At 54.8% G+C, this 18604-nt stretch overlaps 1 protein-coding gene across 1 annotated transcript in view; it reads right to left on the reverse strand.

The window, feature by feature from the left end:
• Positions 1–1845: 1845 nt before the first annotated feature.
• Positions 1846–18604, reverse strand: part of LOC133358284 (electroneutral sodium bicarbonate exchanger 1-like) — a 50473-nt gene continuing 33714 nt past the window's right edge. The window contains exons 13-23 of the mRNA XM_061576520.1: positions 18351–18596; positions 16554–16659; positions 14613–14774; positions 13577–13690; positions 12485–12646; positions 11719–11970; positions 11099–11167; positions 8929–9102; positions 6227–6367; positions 4946–5040; positions 1846–1927 (exon numbers count right to left, since the gene is read on the reverse strand). Coding sequence (XP_061432504.1) covers positions 1846–1927; positions 4946–5040; positions 6227–6367; positions 8929–9102; positions 11099–11167; positions 11719–11970; positions 12485–12646; positions 13577–13690; positions 14613–14774; positions 16554–16659; positions 18351–18596 — 1603 coding nt within the window. The remainder of the gene's footprint in view (positions 1928–4945; positions 5041–6226; positions 6368–8928; positions 9103–11098; positions 11168–11718; positions 11971–12484; positions 12647–13576; positions 13691–14612; positions 14775–16553; positions 16660–18350; positions 18597–18604) is intronic.

Raw genomic sequence — 18604 nt, forward strand, 5'->3', positions numbered from 1 at the left:
CTGACGGTCCCACCTGAAGTCGTGATTTAATTGAGTTATTTTCATTTATAATTATTTTATTATTTTTTACCTACGTGACTTTACCGAAAAAACCTAAGAGTATGAATCCTTGCAGTCACGAAAGCTTCAAATCTAGAATCAATAAAGACCAGTTTGTGACGTAACTGGCTTTGGTCTAGGTAGTATTTCAGTAACAATGCCCATTTCATCGTTCCGGACGCCTGTCATAGGGTCTGGATATAAAAGTCACGGTAACTACAACTAAGCTGCCACTCCGCAAAGGTTATCATGTCAGAATGTGCCCCACACACACGTGGAGGATTACAAAGCTCATGACTAGACGTTGCCACCTCAGCTGGTACCAACAAGATGATTCTTCTGGTCTGGGCCCCATGGACTCGGAGCCATCGTTGGGCGCTGCGGATCGCTGCCGCTCATCCCCAGGTGGGGGTGGCGATCGCGATGGAGACCCCCCCCCGCCCCCCCGAGTAGTGGCGCTGCCCAACCCACTTCCCCGCGCGTGCCGTGCCCGCCTTGATAGGCGTCATGGTTGTTTTCTGGTTATGTGCATTTCTCCACCCACCCCCCTCGTTATTTACGTATTCATATATTTTGTTTGTTTCATAAGTGGGGGTTTTGATTCTTGGTGTCGTCTGTGTAAGGGGCCGGCTCATTGATGTGCGGCGTTGTGGGATGTTATTGCATGAATGACGCTCTATAAAATGGCATTATTACTCGCCACATCACTTGCCCCAATAATCTGTTAAGGCTGTCCTGGGTGGGGGGAGGGGAATCTTTGACACAATCGATGTAGAGAGGGAGAGCGCGCGCGTGATCGTGTCGTTCGGCGCTCACGACAACCACACGGGATGCGTTGTCGCAACGATTGCGACGCGTGCCCGCACGTCGCCGCGATCGCTGGCCTCGCGATCCTGCATCGTGGCCGTGCCCCCCCGCCCCCCGCACTGTGCAGGCAGCGAGGGGTTAGTGGATTGCGAGGTCGCCATCTCCTGGCTCGCCAGCGTTCCCGACGGCAGTACGGAAAGTGGGTCAATTTCCATCCGTATTCCATCTGTACGAAGACTGAGTGTCACTACCCCTCGTATGCGTGGGGTATCTCTGGGCACTTGGGTTACTTCCGACGTGGATATAATCGCTCATTCGTGGAGTTGTGCAAACATCCAAATATAGGGCCACAGAGTGGAATTGTTGGTAGCGCCAGTCCTGGCTGCCCTTCCACTCGTCTTTGGTGGCACACGTCTCTGAATGGAACAAATGTGCGTGTGCTTTTATACATCTTTTAGAAGACTGGTGAACACGGGAACGTGTACCGTCATGGTGCATGGCGAAAGCTGGAGTTTAGGAATACCCGATAGCGTGTTGCGGGACGCAGCGCCAACGAAAGACTGCATGGGAGATGGCAGAGTTCGGACTCACGCCCTGGGAACGGGCCGTTGACTCTGAGCGACACAACAACCAAACTCCCACCTCAACCTCACTCCTACCCCAACCACACTCCCACGCCAACCACACTCCCACCCCAACCTCACTCCCACCCCAACCACACTCCCACCCCAACCACACTCCCACCCCAACCACACTCCCACCCCAACCACACTCCCACCCCAACCACACTCCCACCCCGGCCTCGCTCCCACCCCAGCCACACCAATCCCACAAGGCCGTAAATCGACCCCCCCCCCTTACCCACATCCTCCAATAGCAACATCGCTACAGAGAAAGCGCTGCATCTTATTGCAAATACATTCGGTGGAAGATAACGGGGAAACACGCAGCAGCAGGTCCGTGTGCGCGCTTCGCGGGCATCACGTTGGGTGCGGAACTTCACGCCGTGGCCTTGCACGCTGCCCGGCAGTCCTGGTCACCTGAGTTTGATACCAGGCTGCGGCACACATCAGCGCTGCCGCTAGCAGGAGGGGTGGGGCTGAGGTGGGCCTTGTGCCACCAAACATCCCCCCCCCCCCGTTCACTCTTCTTAGTGGGGTATCGCTGCTATAGTGGCCCCCCACACACCTGTATGGATATTGAACCTCTTTTTCACCGTACGCAGCCAACCGTGCTAATCGGAGGCACGGTGTGTGTACGTTGAACTTCTCTCGCACCGTACGTAGCCAACCGCGCTAATCGGAGGTGCGGGACCTGCAGCTTGACTGGGCCCCCTAATCCGAGAGGAGCTGCAGCGGGGCCTCATAGGTATTTGGTCATCGCTACCCGAGCCGAGCCTAGGTACGACTCCACTCTGGAGGGCAGTGGAATCTCATGGCTCACGAGGTTGAGACGGCAACAGAATTCACTGCTTTGTTTTACAATTTCGCGGTGCCTCGTGTGGGTGAATACAATGCACTGGGCTCGGGCTTCCTCGTGACAGTCTGAGGACCGCCGTCTCGTACTCGCGTGCACTGCGGCTCTTTGAAATATCGAGGTTTTTTCCGGAATTCGTAATAAAATGTCAGACCCCCTGGTTGAATTCTCATTTATGAATACGCTCGTTAACCCGGGAAGTCTGAGTCTCAAGTTTTTTCCAGGAGGGTCCTGGAAAGTTCTCCACGTAGTGGGGGAGCGACGTTGCTGTATGTGATCCCAATTTAGTCACTGCAACAACAACAACAATTGCCACCATTGGGGATGTTCAGGCCGAAATACAGTTTGGACTGCATGCCTGATTTCACTTTGGGTGCAAACCAGAGAACCCGGAGAAAACCAGTGCAGAGCTGCATGGCGTGATGGATCGCTGCGATGCATCGTGGAGAGGAGCAGCAGCAGGAGGAGCAGGAGGAGCATGAGGAGCAGCAGCAGGAGGAGGAGGAAGAGCAGCAGCAGGAGGAGCAGCAGGAGGAGGAGGAGGAAGCCGCAGGAGTGGGGGGTGAATGGTGAGCGGCGCTCGGTCCCGACTGCCGAGACAGCGCCGCGTGATGCTGCTGCTGCTGCTGCTGCGGCTGCTGCTGCTGCTGCGGCTGCTGCTGCTGCTGCTGCGGCTGCTGCTGCTGCTGCTGCGGCTGCTGCTGCTGCTGCTGCTGCGGCTGCTGCTGCTGCTGCTGCGGCTGCTGCTGCTGCTGCTGCGAGCGGCGTCGCTAGAGGCCGCTCTCCGCGTGCCGTGCGGCGGCGGTGACGGCGGCCGTCCCGGGGGCCGCACCGTGCCGAGCCAACGTCCCCTCTGCGCAGGAGTCGCTGCTCCTGCTTCTGCTGCTCCTGCTGCTGCTGATGGTGATGATGATGGTGATGATGGTGGTGATGATGGTGATAATGATGGTGATGATCGTAGTGATGGTGGTGATGGTGATAATGGTGGTGATGATGGTGACGATGGTGACGATGATGACGATGATGATGGTGATGATGATGGTGATAATGGTGGTGATGTTGACGATGGTGATGGTGATGATGGTGATGATGGTGATGATGATGACGATGGTGATAATAGTGGTAATGATGATGAACGCAAAGAAAAGCCGCATCAAGTTTCAAGTTATTAGCGTGTAACCGGGTGAGAACTCGAGAGAGAGCAGGACGAGTTCGATCTGCACGATCGATCTGGGCCATCGAAGTAACAGAAACAAAACTGGAAATGAAATAAAGCAGCACCGCGACGAAGCAAGTAGCGATGTGGACAAAAGAACACAAAGCACCCAGAAGAGTGCACGTGAACCGCAGCCAGAGATTTCAACCATCTCGGCCGCCGTCCCTCGCAACGTCTGTCCCGACAGCCTTTTGGTTTCTGGGCACCAGGGTGGCGGCAGTGGCTGCCAATGCTCGCGACTCACAGCAAGAAGGGGTCTGAGTTTGATTTGCCAACTCGCGCGGCTTTCTGCGTGGAGTTTGTACTTTCTCTCTCTCTCTATCCCTCTGCCCTGCATGAGTTTCTTCTTCATGTTCTCCGGGGTTCCTCCCGGAGCTAAGAAAACATTGCAGTCGGTATTGGATCAAAACATTTCCTGAAAATGACTCAATTGGCATCACACAGAGCAGCAACATCGGCCCCTGTACTTGCGAACACCTGGCAGGACCCTCCTGAACAAAGGAGTCTTGAGACTCGGTTGAGGCTTTCATGCGTCACTCTTGCAAAGGAAACTTCTATCCTGGTCGCTTGAGAGTTCTCACGCTTGCGTACGGACTACGAGAGCTCCGTATCCACGACACGACGTCCAAAAGAAGCCAAACGTAAACAACGTTAGGAAAGGATCCAATCGACAAATAACTAAATAGGTAAATGTGAATCTGAATAATAAGAATAGGTTTTACCCTTTAAGTTTTGCAGCCAAGAAGGCTGCTGTCTCTGGTGTAGGCCAATCAGTCTCAACGACAATGCCATCTATTATCAGAGCATGTTTTTTGCATGTTCACCACACGGAGTTGTGGTTAATGCAGCAACGTGATTCCTTGCAAAAGGTTTCTATTTGCTGTTTGAACATCTTAACACCTGTTTTATTGCCAGAGAGAGTAATCACCTATTTTTATTTTTTATTATTTGATACTGGTAAAACGGCCCCATGCTATAAATGCTCTGACACGTGCATTGTCTTTGTCCTATCCGCCTTTTGGCGTTCTCTGGTCTGACACCGGTGAGACATGGCCATAAAGAAGGCTGCTGTCTCTGGTGTAGGCCAATCAGTTTAAAAGACAACGCATTCACTATTTTCAGAGCATGTTTGTTTGCATGTTCACCAAAAGTACCGTGTGGTTAATGCAGACTGATTCCTTGTAAAATGTTTCTCTTTGGTGTTTGAACATCTTAACTCCTCTTGTTTTATTGCCAGAGAGAGTAAACACCTATTCTTATTTTTCATTCTTTGATACTGGCAAAAAAGGTCCCATGATAAATGTGAATCTGCGGACATTTACAGGATTTAGAATATCACCGTCCAATATTGCGACTACTGCCCCGACGTGTACACACATGGGCAGACAGCCGGCAAGCCTGTGGTACCTGTCATTTATGTGCTGCTGGTGGACTTGCTGGGATTTCTCTCCGCTCCAGACGTCCGGTGCTATGACCGTCACCCCCACGACCGGCTCAGGAACCTGCCAGAAGCAGCGTCAGGGCGACAAACGCAGTAACGCAGGAGCCCATAGCATGACCAGTTAAACTTGCTAGAAACTCTTACGAAGAATCATTTTCATTGTTACCAGGTAAGGGCCCACTGAGCTATGTAGCTCTTTTTCAGAAGCGACCTGGCAATCACAAATGATAGCCAAGATAGGCGGTTAATCACGTGGAGATTTCTAGTAGCCAAAAACTCTAAACACGTGAAATGGGGAGGGATAAACCGGAGACCCAGAGAAAAATCCACGCGATTACGGGGAGAATATTCAAACTCCAAATATACAGGTGTCAGGGTTTGGCTTGAGCCCACGACCTCCTGTATACCAGGCGAGGTAGTTAACATCTCCTAGCCACCGCAGATTACCGGCGAGGGAGAGAGCGGTCCCTACCATCTACCTTGCATAACCGCGTCTCCTTCCATTCGCTCATACGCACTCTCTTGATCTACAGGAATGGCGCGAGACTTTGCCCAGCCTAGGAATTGTTCCCCCGACGTTAGGGGTGGGGGGGGGTACGAAGCCTTCTCGAGTGCAATCGCAATAAAGATGCCTGCCTGCCACCGGACGTCGGGAAAGCGCCAAGCGTCTCTCAATCACGAGGTCTGCACACGACGCAGCTGTTCACACTCGCCTTTCCCTAAAATAAACAAGGGGGAAAACAATATATACGTTTCTTGGCTTATTATTCATGTTCTTATCTTAACGGAATTTATATATAGCGCCTTAACCAAGACGCTTTACAAAGAATGTAAATGTTGGAGATGAGGTGAATTAACTAGATGAGAGGATGCAATGGGGGCGAATCTGTGATGATGCGTGAATTCGGTGAAAGCGAAATTGATGACCGTAAATGACGATGAATGGATTGGATCAATGGGAAATGAGTGATAGCCATTTTATTTAATACTTCACCGCTATTCGTAGCGCAACAGTCAACTTTATGTTGCCCACGATTTCGATTTACTTTGCTCGGTCGGCGCTAGCCGCTGAGGTCACGCCGAGTTTCTATCTTCATCCCCGTTTGCTGCTCCGTGTCCCCCCCCCCGGTATCGTTCACGTGTCTGCCGTAACGCGCACCGATGCCCCCTTTATTGAGGTGCAATGAGTGGCACACAGAATAAAGACCGACCGACCGACCGACTGAGCGAGCGATCGATTACCGTACCTTTCCCTTCACCTCCTGGCTTTTACCGTCGGCCGCTCTGCCGCTCGTGGTGCTCTCCGGCATGAGGTCGTCGATCCAGCCGAGTTCCCGCTTGGAGAAGCAGAGCTCCATGAGCTTGCGCACGAACACCAGCGCGACCACCTGCGGCGGTGGGGGGGTGCGGTGGGGGGGGTACACGGCACACAGCGGTACGGGGATTGGTAGGGCGCCGTACCGCACGCGTTGCTAATTGGATGTGCGGTGTACGTATGTTGAACTTCCTTCGCACCGTACGTAGCGAACTGTGATAATCCCCGGTTTACGCGCTTTAGTGGTACGCCCTTTTGGAATAACGTGCCGCTTTGTATTTAGATGTTTTTTGACATCGGCGAGACAAATTTCGGAGTAACGCCATCTCCATCGCGACATACGCGCCACCCTAGCCTGGCACCGCGACCCAATGCCACGGCGAGCAGCCAGTGCAGCGTGATACTGGTAGGAACCTCCTGGTTCCACCAGCCCACAGCGGAGTATTGTGTCCGTCCGTCCGTTGTGCATCCAAAAATGGGAGGGGTCGGGCTAGGTGGAGAGGGGAGAGTGGGGAGGGGCTGGGTGGGGAGGGAGGGGCAGGGTGGGGAGGATAGGGTGGGGAAGGTGGGGCTGGGTGGGGAGGGGAGGGTGGGGAGGGGCTGGGTGGGGAGGGTGGGGAGGGGCTGGGTGGCGAGGGTGAGGCTGGGTGGGGGGTGGGAGGGGTGGGGCTGGGTGGGGAGGGGCTGGTCACCCCGTGATGCCCTTATAAAACTCAACGTTTAACCTACTCACGCCGGCTTGTGCCCGCCCTCACAGTAGGGCATATTTGAAAAATACACCACGCCGCCGTTGACCCTGGCCATTGACCGAGCAACCCAACGTTCCTACCAGCTCCCTCCGCAGGAATGTGTTAAGTAGTGTGCTATACTGTGCAGCATCTCGCCGTGTGTACACCGGCGCGCCTCCCTTTTGTCTACACAACGCAACTCTGCCGTGCAGTAAGTCCCCGGGTTACGGAAGACCCGACTTACGGAAATCCGACTTTACAGAATTGCTCCGATAAATCATGTCAACAAATATTTAAATGTGTGGAAATGTATGCGTTAGTTACGTAAGCGCAAAGTAGTGCAGCGCAGTGAGGTTAAGGATGAATACCGCCGAGCAAGCATTCAGGTAAATGTAAATTTTTGTAGCGTTACGTAATTCTTATTCTTGCGTAGCGTTTCGTAATTGTTTGTTTTCTATCTTTTTTTCCCATGTTTCTATTGCTAGTTTCTTCATTTTAAGTTTATTTCATGAGGTATTGGCTGTATGTACTTTATTTAACACAATTAAAATTCGATTGCTTATAATCTCAGCCAACAGCGATCTGAGAAGTCTTGGCCGAGACTAATGCACGGTGAACGAACATTCGGAAGTGACTGCTTTCTGTTAACAATTAATATAAAAATGTTTCGTGGTATTCATAAACAACTGGATACAGTATATGCTCCATTAGTTTAATTATTTTGTAGTGTTCGGGTAGATATTCGATTAAATTAAATAATCATAGGAAGTGCAGAGCGTATGTACAGCGATATACGACACAGGGAGTGATGGAAAACGCGACGCAGTACAGAGAGAAGACGGTAGGGGAGGCACAACGATTCCCGGGGATGGGATTCTCTCGTTGATTTATGGGGGAAATTGTTCAGTTTCCGACATACGGAAAATGCGGGTTACAGATCGTTCTCGGGAATTGTAACCCTTCCGTAACCCGGGGACTGCCTGTAGTTACAATTGTAGGGGACTAAATGGAGAAGAATCGTTACACGGAGCTACTAAAGATTTATAAAATGTTAAGAAAGCAAGCGCTGAGAGAAGTTAGAAAGAGAACAGGTGGTGAGGGATAATGAGGAACACAGGTGGCTGGATGTCTCACATCCGGAGAGGAAGGGGCACAGGTGGTGAAGGGATAATGGATGAGAGAGAGGGGACTGTCGCAAGGGAAGAGGTAGTGAAGTAATCATTAATGAGAGGGTGCTGTAGCAAAGGAACACATGTAGTGAGGGGGTAATTAATTAGAGGATGCTGTAGCGAGAGAACCACAAGTGGTTAAGAATTAAGGGCCCAGAGGGAGATACAAAAGGGGAGTGTTGCTGGTAATAGGCCTATTGATATATGCTAGGATAATTTCGGTGATTATGTCTGCGAGTGCCAGTGAAATCCCCAAACCCCCTTCTTTACCATTAGTTCTTATGGGAAAATAACATTTGACATGCGCGATTTTTAAATACGCGCGTTTTTCAGGAACGCATCAATCGCGTATGTCAAGGTGTGCCTGTATGTGTTGAACTTCTTTCACACCATACATAGCCAACCGTGCTAATCGGAGGTGCGGTGTATGTGTGTATGTAGAACTTCTTTCGGACCGTCAAGCATGACATCGTCCAGCATGACATTGGGATCTCTTGTATTTCCATCGATTGCTGTTCCATACCTCCTCATATGGGCACGCACATGTCCAGCGCAACCCTGTTTGGGCATGACATACCTACTTCACATCACCATCACCACCATCATCATAATTTCTGCTTTGATATTTCACGCCCTCGTTCTATCACTTTGCAGCGGCGGGCCCAGTTCCCGCTATGGGGGAGGGGAGTTGGTGGTGCACCCGCCCCATCACCCCCCCACCACCCCCCCAACCTCACCATGATGGGGAAGATTACGGCGGCGGGGGAGGCCTTGACGGCCCAGAGCAGCGCGAGGCACGCGAGCTGGATGAAGGTGAAGAGGTGCACCTTGCGCAGGGGCACGTGCCGCAGGTAGGCCACGTCCGGCTGGTGCTTGGCCGGCATGCCGTACAGCTTGAGCCGCTCGAAGAACTGCACCGCCGCACGCCACGGTCACTCGAGTTCGATTCCCCGCCCATAGTGCACGAAACTTTTGTGTGCGTGTGTGTGTGCGTGCGTGTGCGTGTGTGCGTGCGATGTGTGTGTGCGTGTCTGTGTGTGTGTGTGCGTGCGTGCGTGCGCGTGCGTGCATGCGTGCGTGCGTGTGTGTGTGCGTGCGATGTGTGTGTGCGTATGTGCGTGTGTGCGTGCGTGGTGTGTGCGTGCGTGTGTGTGTGCGTGTGTGTGTGCGTGCGTGTGTGTGTGCGTGTGTGCGATGTGTGTGTGTGCGTGTGTGTGTGTGCGTGCGATGTGTGTGTGCGTGCGTGTGCGATGTGTGTGTGCGTGACGTGGACCCCCCTGGTGGAGCATCTTCGCCGGTTGGAAACATTTAGGCTGGCCTGCCTACGATCCATCCTGGGTTTAACCAGGCTGGATTGTGTGAGGAGCTCACAAATCCTTGAAAGATCTGGGCAAAGTCCCATCAGTGAGCTCCTCCGGCAGGCAAGGCTGCGTTGGCTGGGTCATGTAGCCCGCATGCCCAGCCACCGCATGCCTAAACAGCTTTTGTTCGGCCGGATCGAGGGGGCTAGACGGGCGCGGCACGGGCTGGAGAAGAGATGGAGTGATGTGGTACAGGAGGACGTGGAGCTGAGTGGACTTGCCGATGACTGGTACCAGCGGTGTCAAGATCGGCCTCAGTGGAGGAGGCTCGTGAAGGACGCTACTGGGCAGTTGGAGGCAGTCGCCCTCCAACAACAACGGAGGGCGGAGGAGCGACGCTCACAACAACGAGCGGAGCGCCGGGTGGCTAAAGCACAGCAAGTTGGCACAGTAGGGGGCACAGGTGGTGCATCAGCCAGTCATCTCGGTCATCTCGGTCAGTCGACCAGTGGCACCTGGGTCTGCCCCGTGACCTCCTGCCAGCGGGCTTTCGACACTTCACGTGGCCTCAAGGTGCACTTGGCCTGGCACAAGCATCGTGGTGACGTCACCGCCACTTAGTGGCGAATGGCGGTTGTTGATGTGTGTGTGCGTGTGTGTGCGTGTGCGTGCGTGTGTGTGCGTGTGTGTGCGTGTGTGTGCGTGCGTGCACGAAAGTGCTCCGAACCCGGCCATCCGAGTTCAATTCCCCTTTCACGGCCAACACCGGTGACAGTTATCTGAAGCGGTCCTGGGCATCCCCTAGGTCGACTCAGCCTCAAATGAGTACCTGGTGTAGTGTGTAAATATCGCCACTGGGGAGACAAAGGCGGCCGTGTGTGGGGTTGGCCACCTCTGTTATTTTTTGTGCGGTGGTGGAAACTTTCCCAACAAATATTTGTCCCAACCCCAACATCAATTCCGCATCTATTGCACTGCGTTGATTGTGTGTCGTTTTTGAAACTGAAAACCTGTGCGTGCACGTGGTGGTTTTCATTTGATTTCACAGAGGCGCGCGAAGCTCACCGGCAAGTGGGAAGGGCAGCCAGAACTGGACACCGACACTCCCCCAAGCTCTGTGGTCCTATATTGGGGTGCTTGGCCAACTCCCTTAACGAGTGCCCATCCACGAGGGAGGTAACCGGAGAACCCGGAGAAACCCAGGCGAGTGAGAGAGAGGGGGGGTAACACTCGATCCCCGTATAGATGGAACACAGATGGCGACTGCCATCGTGCTCTGGCAAGCCAGTGAGGACACGCACAATCCCTCCTCAGTGAGGAGACAAAAGGCTTCCCCCCACCCACTCCCTTGCGTGCCTTGCCCACATTAATAGATGCTCGCCGACAGCACCTGGACCCGTCTTGTGCCCAGCCACGTGCGGAGGGCCAGAGGGGGTTCACGCGTGTCGTGGCGTCTCTTGCCGTGCCGTGCAGTGCCAGACCATGCTGTGGCTCTGTCATGCCGTGCTATGCCGTGCCGTGCTATGGCGTGCTGTGCCGTTCTGCGCCGTGACGTGACGATGCGGCCGTGGCGCACCGCTGTGCACCACGGGGCGAGCGGCGGTACCTGAATGCCCTGCAGGGAGGAGAGTCCCATGTACATGAAGACGCCGTAGAGCACCGGCATGGGGATGAACTGCGGCAGGGACGTTACACAAGCGCGGTGTGAGCGTCAGCGGTCAGCGAGCGTCACTCTGAGCCCAGAGGGAACCCAGTGAGACCAATCGTCCCAGGGCTTCCTCATTTGCGATTCGTCTCTCCCGCAGAATTAGAACACCGACTCCCATAATGTGTATGCCTTGAACGGTGTGCCCGTCCCCTCAGCTACAGCTCCTCCACACAGACGACGCTTCTTCACTCTCCCCCCCCCCCCCCTACTTAACATCTGCAGCTTCGTCTCAGCCCCACCTCCCGGCCCCCATTCACACTCATCTAACCTCCCCCTCCCGCCCTTCTCCCCCATCACCGTTGGGGGAGAACGAGCCCCCCCCCCCAACGTACCGCCCACCCGGCCCCCCACTTGTAAAGCCGGGTCGCCATCTCTCGCGTGGTGGGGCGAGGCGGACCGACGGACGCCGCTCCACCCCGCTGCGCCCCCGCTGCGCCAAAACGCTTCGCTGCGGAGAAAGCGAAAAACCTCTCTGGCGAGGGCCTTCCCTGCCGGCGCCTCCGTACGGCGGCGCTCACCTTGAGCACGCTGGTCATGAAGACGGAGCAGCCCATGAGCAGGAAGATGAGCACCCCGGTGAGGCGCTGCTCGCGCACGCCCAGGAAGCGCGGCTGAGCGCCGGGCGCGGCGCTCTCCGACTCGAGCTTGAGGCTGTTGACGTGCGAGATGGACAGCACCGTGGCCGCCACGAACCACGGCAGCCCCATGACGGAGCACACGGCCAGCATGACGGCCACGCACAGCAGGTCCAGGTGGTAGCCGCAGCCCTTCTGCGCACGCACCGGCAACCCGCCACCACGGCAGTCACCGCCGCAGTCACCATCGCAGTCACCACCGCACCCACCGCAGCCACCACCGCAGCCGCAGCCACCACCGCAGCTACCACTCTAGCCACCACTGCAGTCACCAGCACACCCACTGCAGCACCCACCACCGTATCTACCACCGCAACAACCACCGCAGCCACCGCAGCCACCACCACAGCCACCACCACAGCCACCACCACAGCCACCAGCGGTGATGGTCACCCGGCGAAGATTCACACACGGTGGTGATAGTAACTACTACTACTATGACTGCGAATTTTTCTCTGTAAAGCGCCCTTCATACCATGATGGGTGAGGCCAACGCACACACAGACACACACACACACAGACACACACAGGGATGCACACACACAGGGACACACAAACACACAGGGACACGCACACACAGGGACGCACACACGCGCTCGTTCACTCGGGGACTGCGGGCATTAAACCCACCCGCCATCGACGGCGGTACCTTGAGCTTGTGCTCCTTCCTGTTGATGATGACCGCCGTGATCTGCTGGTCCATGAAGATGAGGATGGTGCAGAGCAGAGCCGGGGCGATCGCCACCAGCGACGACCACCAGGGGTTGGGCCCGATGGGGTCGATGAGCCAGCCTCGGTCGTCTCGAGTCGGCTGCCGGAGTCACGGAACACACACAGGGACGCACGTACACACAGGGACACACACACACAGAGACGGACACACACACAGGGACACACACACACACAGGGACGCACACACACGCACACAGGGACGCACGCACACACAGATTGCCCCCACCTCTAGGGAACGCTGTGCGTTGTCAACAGCCGGGGGACATCGTGTGCTCCCCCCTCCTTCCCGTTGTTTCAACTGCGCTCCCTTCATCCTTCTTGGAACAAAGTCGCCGCCGCGAGGGATACTCTTCGCGGGATAATCGCTGGTGGGGACGCGATTCGCACCCCCAGCCGCCCCCCAGCCACAGCCAAATAAAGTTAAAACACGGATTCCTCAAACACTGCGGAAACCTCAAATCCAAACTACATCTGATAGCGGTGCGGTGGCATGGCTGTGTGGCGGTGGGTGGTGTGGTTGTGTGGTGTGGTGGTTTGGTCGTGTGGCTGTGTGGTTGTGTGGTGTGGTTGTATAGCGGTGTGGCTGTGTGGTGTGGTGGTTTAGTGGTGTGGCTGTGTAGATGTATAGTGGTGTGGCAGTGTGGTGGTGTGGCGGTGTGGTGGTGTGGTGGTATGGTGTGGTGGTTTGGTGGGGTGGCAGTGTGGCGGTATGGTGGTGTGGCAGTATGGTGGTGCGGTGGGGGTAGGGTGTGTCTGGTAGTGGTGTGGTGGTGTGGCAGTGTGGTGGTGTGGCTGGTAGTGGTGTGGCGGTGTTGCGGTGTGGCTGGTAGTGGTGTGGTGGTGTGTCAGTGTAGTGGTGGTGTGGTGGTGTGGCGATGTTGTGGTGTTGCGGTGTGGCTGATAGTGGTGTGGCTGTGTAGTGGTGTGGCGGTGTAGTGGTGGTGTTGCGGTGTTGCGGTGTGGCTGATAGTGGTGTGGCAGTGTGGTGGTGTTGCGGTGTGGCTGCCACCTTGAAGGCGCTGGGCACGTGGAGCTTGGCGGTGGGGATGCCCAGCATGGCGTCCACCAGCACCATGCTCACGATGGTGAGGAACACCGCAAAGTCGCTCACCACGGCACGTACCTACCCCGCCGAGACGCACGGGCACCACGCTCACCCCCACTCACCCGCACTCACCCGCACTCACTCGACACGCTCATCACCCGCATGTCACCCCCACTCAATGCGCTCCTCGTCCCCTTCCGCACACACGACACTCACCACGCGCCCCTCACCGACACTCGCCACTCTTCCCACAAAGGCCATCGTCTCCCTGGGGGTCAACAAAACAAGTGCCACTGAGTGGAGAAGTCGACAGTGGTTGTCCTATGGTTAGACTCGTCCCTGTCATAGAAACGTGGAATTTACACCACTGGCTCAGGGCTGTCAATGGGAGATGAACACCGATGCTTCACTGCTGCTGATTTGAGCAGCAAATCACTCTGGCTTTGCCAGCGTGGCCCGGGTAGGTGTCTGTGTAGGTGCCTGTGTAGGTGCCCGTGTAGGTGCCTGTGTAGGTGTCTGTGTAGATGTCTGTGGGTGTCTGTGTGGGTGTCTGTGTGGGTGTCTGTGCGGGTGCCTGTGCGGGTGCCTGTGCAGGTGTCTGTGTAGGTGTCTGTGTAGGTGTCTGTGCAGGTGTCTGTGTAGGTGTCTGTGTAGGTGCCTTTGCAGATGTCTGTGTAGGTGTCTGTGTGGGTGTCGGTGAGGGTGTCTGTGTAGGTGTCTGTGTAGGTGTCTGTGCAGGTGTCTGTGCAGGTGTCTGTGCGGGTGTCTGTGTAGGTGTCTGTGTGGGTGTCTGTGTGGGTGTCTGTGTGGGTGTCTGTGCAGGTGTCTGTGTGGGTGTCTGTGTAGGTGTCTGTATAGGTGCCCTGTGCAGGTGTCTGTGTGGGTGTCTGTGTAGGTGTCTGTGTAGGTGTCTGTGTGGGTGTCTGTGTAGGTGTCTGTGTGGGTGTCTGTGTAGGTGTCTGTGTAGGTGCCTGTGTAGGTGTCTGTGCAGGTGTCTGGCCTTGGTGGGCAGGTATCTCATGGTCTTGAAGCGCCTGAGGAAGGAGGACAAGAGCAGGGTGGAGAAGAAGAGGAGCACGGAGCAGAGCAGCACGTCCGGCACGTAGGGGCCGCCGGGGCCACACGCCGCTCCCACGAACCCCCCGCCCAGGCGCAAGCATTCCTGCACGCACACACATACACACAGATACACACAGATGATACACACGCACAGAGATACACGCACTCACGCACACAGATATACACACACATACAGATGCACTCACACACACATACATTCACACACACACAGATACACTCACGCACACAGATATATACACACACACACAGATACACACACATAGATACACACAAAGATACACACACACCAAGGCCGTAGCCATGGAGTCAACATGGGGGGGACCAAATCTTCCCGGGTGTCTGGGGGTCCCAACCCAGAAAAATATATACATTTGAAAATTAATTTCCTGCCTAAAATATTTAAAAAATCACGAACACATGGGATGGACTTTTTTCTACAATAATGTCGAATAGTGTATTGTATTACATTGCTCTGTTTTTACTTTTTTTACCATTTCTTGTTTCATTGTATGTAATGACAGAGATTAGGGATTAATAAAGTACAGCCATAACCACAATCATATAAACAGAAATTTACGCATTGATTTATATGAAGACAAGTCCAGATATTGTGGCCAAGGTTTAGCAAATTGTTGTTTTTATTTACATAGCATAGCAATTTTTGCATAGCAATATATTTGGGGGGGGGACATTTTGAGCATATTTGAATATTGGGGGGGATGTGTGTCCCCCAATATATATTATAATTACGGCCTTGACACACACAGACACACACAGATACACGCACACACACACAGATACAACTACAAAATCACCCGTATAACTTGAAGAGACCGTTGGGGCAAGTGCTGTTAGCGAGTAGCACCTATGAAGGCCGGCATGGCACACAAGGAGGTGGGTGGCCAGCACCACGCCCGACCGCCTTTGTCTCCTCAGGACTAATGTGTTAACACACCACAACAGGTACTCATTTAATGCCGAGTCAACCTAGGGGAGGCCCAGGATCGATTCCATTATTAGCTGTGAGCACATAAAAAAATCGAATTTGGGTCACAATAGGTTCATAAAAACCCATTTTAAAACCGATTACTTCAGACTGCCTTCTTTATTGTATTAGTATCATGATTGTGATAACCTTAAGACTCTTCACCACGAGGGTCCTGCCAAGTTTTTCGCAGGAGGAGCCGATAATGCTGCGTGTGATCCCAATAGAGCCATTTGCAGGTATAAGAATATAAGAATAGGTTTTACCCTTTCTGGCAATGAAACAGGCGTTAAGATGACAAAACACCAAACTGAAACCTTTTGCAGGTAGTTATTCAGCACTGGGATGTGTTTGACCAATGCCATATATACATTGTACGTTTAATATTTCTTGTTGTTTTAAACTTGCAGGGGTGGGGAACGTCCGGCCCGCGGGCCGTATAAGGCCCACCAAATTATTTGGTGTGGCCCTGCCAAGGCAACCGCAGGCGGGACTCGAAACTCAATAAATCTCGGAGCAAACCTGGAAAAGCAGTTGCGAGTAGCAGCAACATCATCAATACCAGCTCACATCACACGCCTCGCCAAAGAGAAGCAGTTCCAGCCATCACATTAGGGGTGAGTTATTAAATGTTTGACCAAATATAACAGGATAATTTTTAAGTTGATAATTTTGTATGGCCCGCGAATGATGTTATAAATATACAAATGATCGTTGGCAGAAAAAAGGTTCCCCACCCCCCTGGTCTAAAGCTAGGAGAGGAAGCCCAACCCCCACCCCCAAAGGAAACCCATGCGGAGCGCTGGCGCTGCGCACGTTGAGTGCGGTGAAAATGGTTTGCGTGACCGTGACGGCCACGGCACGGTGCCGGCTCACGCTGACGGTGAGGTTCCCCCAGGGAATGGCGCTCCCCGTCAAGTTGTGGTGCTCCCACAGGCGCAGCGTCTCGTTGCTGGGTTCCGCGGGAGCCACGCACGCGCACCTGCAGCACGTGCCGCACGCAGCAAACATTCAGCACACGCAGCAGCGCACCTGCAGCGCACGCACTGCACAGCACACCTGCAGCACACAGCGCACCTACAGCACACCTGCAGCACACCTGCAGCGCACGCACACCACGTAGCGCATGCATTGCACAGCACACCTGCAGCACACATGCATCACACAACTCACCTACAGCACACGCAGCACACCTGCAGCACACACACCACGCAGCGCATGCATTGCAAAGAGCACCTGCGGCACACACACTGTAGAACGCACGTGCGTGCCGCGTGCACACACGGCGGGGAGCGAGGCAGGGCCGCCCCACGCTGGTCACGCGTCCTCCAACGCCGTCGTTCCGCCGCTCAGCTGGGGAGCATTGAACGGGGGCTGTGGGAACATTCTCCCCCTGCTGTCCGTGCGTAGGGGAATCGCCCAGACATGGTGCCAAACTCGAGCTGTTATTATCCGAGCCGTTGCATTACCCAAGGGTCTCCCAAAGCCGCCGAAGTTCAGTTAATGAATCCCAGTTGACACGTGTCGTGGACGGGCACTGCAAGATCCGACCGTGTCCTTCCGGTGCTCGCTGAGCTAATGACGGCACACCGGACTAGTGAGCCATCGGTGAGTCGGCACGACCATCACGCAAACTGCAGTCATCCTCGCAGCAGCAGCGGCTTTTGGCTAACCATCGGCCACCGCATCGCGCGCTTTCAGATGCACTCCTGCTTCTGTCTGGAACGCTCTTCCATTCGGTATTAAGGAAGCCACGAGAACGATGCACTTTTAAATCATGTAGATTTAAAATTCATTTCTTTACAACTGGCTTTTAATGTTTAGTTTGTTGTCTTCCCCCCGTATCTCCGATTAGCATGGCTGGCTACGTACGGCGCGAAAGAAGTTCAACATGCAGATATTGATTGTACATACAGCTGGCGGTGGAGGTGCACGGGATATCCAAGGGGCTTAGGGGAGAAAAGCACGGGGAGTGGAGCACGGTTAGGGACGGGTGAGGAGGAAGGGACGAGAGCGCTAAGAAGGTGGAGGTGGAGGAGGGCTCGGGAGAACCTTCGGGGAGGTTCGAGAACGAACACGGAGAGAGGGAGAGACAGAGAGGCTGACAAGGGGCAGCCTCGTGCAAACTTCCCTCTCTCTCACAACGAAGACAAAGATCCCCCGTGTAGCCTTAACAGACTGTTGGGGACAAGTTCTGTTCGTGAGTCGCACGGCACACGAGGGGGTAGGGGGCCAACACCACGCCCTTTGTCTCCCCAGTGGCGATGTTTACATTGCACCCAGGTACTTATTTCTGGCCGAGTCAACCTAGGGGAGGCCCAAGACCGGTTCAGATAATCGTCTCTGGTGTTGGCTGTGAGCAGGAATCAAACTCGGGTGGCCGAGTTCGTAGCGCAGCGCGCTGACCGCTACTACACTACCGCTTCACACCAATCGCTACACCCGGAATTCGCCACTAAGTGATGGTGACGTCGGCACACTTTGAGGTCACGTGAAGTGTCGAAGGCTCGTTGACGGTAGTCACCGAGACAGACCCTGCAGGTGCCATGGGGTTGACCGACTGAGATGGCTAGCAGATTCACACCAGCTGTGCCCCCCCCCCCCCCCCCCCGCTACTCACGCGCACGCACAGAGACGACGAGGAAGAGCGTGCGTGCGTCGGCCACCACTCACGAGTAGTGCGTGAGCCGCTGCAGGTCCACGCGGGGGTTCACGGGGTACTCCTCGCCCAGGCGTACGAGCTTCTCCAGCGCCTCGTAGATGAAGATGACGCAGATGAGCGCGGCGAAGGCCTCCTCGGTGAAGCGCGTGATGTAGCGCACGAGCGAGCTCGCGTCCGTGGCCACGAGAAGCAGGCAGAGGAACGCCGTCCACAGGCCGATGCACGCGCGCAGCGACAGGTACGACCAGCCGTGTGCCCTACACGC

The sequence above is a fragment of the Lethenteron reissneri genome, chromosome 61 (genome assembly GCF_015708825.2).
Source record: "Lethenteron reissneri isolate LAM-NWPU_2019-01 chromosome 61, ASM1570882v1, whole genome shotgun sequence".
NCBI classification, from domain to species: Eukaryota; Metazoa; Chordata; class Hyperoartia; order Petromyzontiformes; family Petromyzontidae; genus Lethenteron; species Lethenteron reissneri.